The following is a 5,000-nucleotide window of genomic DNA, read 5'->3' on the forward strand; positions in this document are numbered from 1 at the left end:
ACGGCGGGGGGGGGGGAGGATTTTTATTTGACTTGCCCATTTAGAGTCAAATAGATGATAGAAAAGACTAATGTTTTGGCCGTCATTGACAGGTCACCAGGTCCAGTGATCGCACAGCTCGTCAAACATGGACCAATAGCAGGCGGAGCTGCGGTTCTGTGGGAAAGCCCTGGTCTCGGGCCGTCTCGCGCGAGCTGTGCAAGAACCCCAAGATGGCCACAGCCACACCACAGCCACACCACAGCCACACCACAGCCACACCACAGCCACACCCGAGCCTTCAAAATGTGAGTCCAAAAACCAGTGGGTGACATCACGGTAGTCTCACCAGGTCAGAGCCTCCGTAACGGAGGGTCTGAATCACAAGTCAGTATTTCCGGGTTTTCCCGCACAAAGAACCTGCAGCAAGCCTCTGAATGGCTGGGCTCAGAGCCGTGTAGATAGAAGAGTCCCGACATCTCCATTCACTCCAATGGACCAGTTTTTTACTCTCCAGGAAGTAAGGTCCTGGATTAAGCAGCACTGTCGAGTTGCAGCAAAATAGACAGTTTGTGTTGTACTCTGAAAGGGTTTTCCCCCCCTTGAATCAAATTGTACATTATCAGCTTTATTTTAGCATGCAAAAGTAGCGCGAGACCCATTCCTGGCTCTTCATTGGCTAATGAGTCTCGCATTTTGGTCCTCCGCTGACGCCACTCTCTCTCTAGAGGACACTAGCTGGGCTGTAACGGAAGTCCGGTTGTCTGTGTGCATTGGTGCATCAATACAAAATGTACCGCCCCACAAGTTGCGTCACTCAAATAAGGAGGTCCCTGGTTGGTCAATTCATATGTCTGTCACGCATTTTGTTTTGGTCTTAGTTTGTTTTGGTCCTTAACGACTTTTCAAGAGTTGCGTCCCAGACGTAGAGATTTTTCTATGGTTGGCTACTGCGAGACTAACATCATGGTGATGTCCAATATTTTTGATACGGACTACGGTGTGTGTGTGTGTGTGTGTGTGTGTGTGTGTGTGTGTGTGTGTGTGTGTGTGTGTGCGCAAGCATGTGTGAGTGTGTGTATGTGTGTGTGCGTGTGCATGTGTGTGTACCTGCGAGGTGAAGTCGTGCTGCTGCAGCTGGCGTCCCTCTCGGAGGTCCCAGCAGCGGACGGTGTTGTCCAGCCCGCCCGTCCACAGCTTGGTGCCGTCGTTGGAGATGTCGATGCAGCTCGCCCCGTCTGTGTGACCCTGGAACTGCCTGCATGGAGGGAGGGAGGGAGGGAGAGAGAGAGAGAGAGGGAGAGGGAGGGAGAGAGGGAGGGAGAGAGAGAGGGGGAGGGAGAGAGGGAGGGATGGAGAGAGAGAGAGAGAGGACACACAGGAGACAGACAGTCACACACCAGGGTTCACACACTGTCTGAAACCTCAAATGCAAGGACTGCTCATGGACTTCCCAGGCCCAATTCCCTCAAATCAAATCAAATCAAATCCCCTCTTCTCCTGTCCTCTCCTCTCCCCTCTTCTCCTCTCCTATCCTCTCCTCTCTTCTGCTGTCCTCTCCCCTCCTCTCCTCTCTTCTCCTGTCTTCTCCCCTCCTCTCTTCTCCTGTCCTCTCCTCACCCCTCCTGTCCTCTCTTCTCCTCTCCTCTCCCCTCCTGTCCTCTCCTCTCCTCTCCTCTCCCTCCTCTCTTCTCCTGTCCTCTCCTCTCCCCTCCTCTCCTCTCTCTCCTCACCTGACCAGGGTCTGGTTGTGGAGGTCCCAGACCACGATGTTCCCGTCGCTGCAGCAGGAGAAGCAGACCTTGTTGTCGGGGGAGATGGCCAGAGCGTAGCAGGCCGGGGCGGACGATGTTAGCTCCGCCTTGATGCGGGGAGTGGGCGTGGCCAAGTCCCAGATGGACAGCGTGCTGGCCTCCCCGCCCACAATCAAGGTCCGCCCGTCGGGGAGGATTTTACAGGAGCGGATGTAGTTATCCCTGTTCTGATTGGGCAAGATAGGGAAACCATACAGGTTAAGGAGGAAGGAGGCATTATGGGACAGTTATGACTGAGGAAGCTCAGGGAATTAATGTCGATCATGTCAATTTCAATTAAATGAAAGTATGACAAAGTCAATAAGACCAAATCTAGGGCCATATGAAATCTGTTTTATTTTTTTCACAAATTCTGTTTAATTTTTCCCCAAATCACAGTTTTTCCATTTGAATTTGAATGTAGGGGTTAGAGTTGAGGACGGCCGTCTCAGACAGCCTCTTCGACATGTTTCTCAACCAAGCTGTGCGGTGACCTAAGGGTCCCACACAAGACCGACCCCCCTCTCAAAACACTTACAAATGAAAAAGTTTATTACAATAGTTTTAAACCATTTCAGCCAAAAAGCAATATGCTGCAATATTCCAAGTTTTACAATCGATTCCACTTTTATTACTAAATTCTGCGGGTTTTCTGCACTTGCGGAAATCATACGGCCGTACAGATCAGTATTCATGTCTTAATACAGATATGAGGGCGGCTCACCAGACAGTCGAGTTGGGCCATGGGGCTCTTGCTGCCTGGCTGGCTGATGTCCCACACCTTGACGCAGCCCTTGCCTCCGGTGTAGACGTGGCGGGTGGAGGTGCTGATGGTGACGGCGCACACCACCTCTCCGTGGTTCAGGGTGTGGATCTGACGGGCGTGTCGGGGGATGCCCGGGCCCAGCAGGGCGTCGGGGGGGAAGGGCACCGGCTGCATCTGGCCGTCGGCGCTCACGTGGAACGAGTAGGCGCTGCAGAGAGAGAGAGAGAGGACGCAATGAGTGAATCAACCAATCAGTGCATCGATGAATCAGTCGAGTTGGAAGAGCTGCAGCTACCCACACACGTACGCCCCCGCACACACGAGTCACGGAGACTGACAACGCCATAATGGCCTTGGAACTCCAGTAATATTTGTCCAAAATCGGGCAATTACTTGGCCCGTAATAGCCACAGGCCATACAGGGCAGGGAGTTGGCGCGCCGTCGCTAATGGTTGATCAATACTGTAGCGGTCGGGAGCCAAGGTTGCTTTATGAGTTTGAATTAGCACAGAGCGAGAGAGAACGGCTGCTCCACAACACAGGACAGAAACAACACAGTTCCCCAGTCAACAGAACCAAACAGAATGTGTGCCGAGTGTGTGCTGGCCCAGTCAACAGAACCAAGCAGCCAAGTAGCTGTGCTTGACACCAGGTGTGATTCCCACTGCAGCCACCCATGCTAAAAATAATAAGCTATAAGCAGTCGAAGGTGTTTTGTTTTGTTTTTGTAAAAGTGTCCACCAAATATAAAAATGAAACAGACAACTTTGTAATGCTACCAGCCTGTTATTATTCAACTCTGTTTGCATTTTATGAGGAGTTTTAATCCCAACCTGAAACAATGAAAAATATTGATGCCAGATTTTACAAAGTGACTGAGGTATGGTATCATTATGATTATGATTATAGTACAACTCCTCATATGTGTGTATTACACATCTTGACACTATTGTGTAAAAGTGGGATAGAAACTCACGGTTTGCCACCGGAGGAACCGGACAGAGAGGAGGACAGCCCTGGGGCTCTCAGGTGAGACCGGGACTCATACGCCACCTGGTGGGGACAACGGAGCGAGAGAATGATTGACAGCTTGAAAAACATGCCAGTACTGTACACAGCTGATTTATTGACATTGGACAAAATCTGCAGCCGATATGTGTGTGAGACATTCTGAGCACACTGCCTTTCATCAGACTGCTGACAGGTTGGTGACCCGACCTCCACCCGTGACTGCAGTGCCGTAATCACCATGGGGCTTCGGGAGTAGTGACTGCAGTGCCGTACTCACCATGGGGCTTCGGGAGTAGGCGCTGGCTGCTGCGCTGATCTGGGGGGAGAGGGTGAGAGCACCCCCGAAACCTCCGGGACTGGCCAGCTCGCCGTTGAGTCCTGCGTGGGACACCACCCCAAAATGAGCCGGGTACGAACCGGGGGGCACAGACATGGGACTGCGGAGAGCTGGGGAGGGAGGGAGGGATGAGAGGAGGGAGGGATGAGAGGAAGGAGGGATTGAGCAATGACAGATAGAGGAGAAGAAAAACAAGCAAAAAAAAAAAGGCACAAGCACAAACACGCTCACAGAGGGTCAGAGAGAAACGGATAACTTATTTCCCCTTCTGATGTCAATAAACTGACCGGGAGCTTAATTTCCAGTGTGCCGACTTTATTTCCTTTCTTAGGGATTTGTCAAAAGACTCTTTAGGTTACTATTTATCTCAAAAAGCAAGAGATTTGCGTGAAAGCAAAAGATTTGGGTGATATTAATATTAGAGGTACTGTACTTCTGGGCATGGCCAAGGTAACATATTACATTACAAGACCACACTAATATGATTGTACAAACAAAATTGGGATAATGGGGGTCAAGAGGATATAAGGTATCAAGGGCAGAGGTAGGCTGAGAGACGTTTGTCTGAGAAGCTCCAGTATTTGCTCCAGCTAGGTTACATTAGACCTGGCATTCAGGCTAAATGGCTTAGATTAGCATTGGGCTGCCAGTCAAACTAATGCAGAGTTACTGTAGTGCAGACCGAGGGCAAACAATTCAATAAATGTCAATTGAAAAGGGTGGAAAAAAAAGATACGTGAGGAATGCTTGTATTTTGCAAAGTCTTGCTCCATAAGAGTGGCTGCTGAGGTCAGGCGTGAAGCGTACTGCTCATAGCCTCTGGCCATAATTAACATTAGCCTCTGGAATTCTCTGTAGCAATAGAAACTGCTGTCTCGTTGAGATACAAATATATACAGTACCGTTATAAATATACATACTAATGTGGTGATGGCCAGGGACTGACTAAATAGTGCCAATATCAAAACCCATTTTCAGATGTATATTTTTCTCTGGGTTTGGTGTGTCTCACCCAGTGGGTCTGCGACTGACGCTGCTTTGCTGACCAGGCGAAGGCAGGAGGTGCTGGGGCCTGGTGCACCGGGGGCTCCGGGGGTGAGGGACTCACGGTGGG

General features: G+C 50.4%; 1 protein-coding gene across 3 annotated transcripts in view; it reads right to left on the reverse strand.

Annotated features, from left to right (window-relative positions):
• Positions 1 to 5,000, reverse strand: part of LOC310787100 (transducin-like enhancer protein 4) — a 340,204-nt gene that overhangs the window by 4,989 nt on the left and 330,215 nt on the right. For 2 of the 3 annotated variants that reach the window (XM_083648442.1, XM_083648441.1), the window contains exons 12-17: positions 4,899 to 5,000; positions 3,827 to 3,996; positions 3,515 to 3,591; positions 2,497 to 2,746; positions 1,713 to 1,960; positions 1,090 to 1,237 (exon numbers count right to left, since the gene is read on the reverse strand). The exon at positions 4,899 to 5,000 is cut by the window's right edge and continues 49 nt beyond it. In XM_083648442.1, the coding sequence (XP_083504568.1) occupies positions 1,090 to 1,237; positions 1,713 to 1,960; positions 2,497 to 2,746; positions 3,515 to 3,591; positions 3,827 to 3,996; positions 4,899 to 5,000 (995 nt within the window). The remainder of the gene's footprint in view (positions 1 to 1,089; positions 1,238 to 1,712; positions 1,961 to 2,496; positions 2,747 to 3,514; positions 3,592 to 3,826; positions 3,997 to 4,898) is intronic. The other variant, XM_083648443.1, reaches the window with a different exon arrangement.

The sequence above is a fragment of the Poromitra crassiceps genome (genome assembly GCF_964638095.1).
Source record: "Poromitra crassiceps genome assembly, chromosome: 12".
Classification (NCBI taxonomy): Eukaryota; Metazoa; Chordata; class Actinopteri; order Beryciformes; family Melamphaidae; genus Poromitra; species Poromitra crassiceps.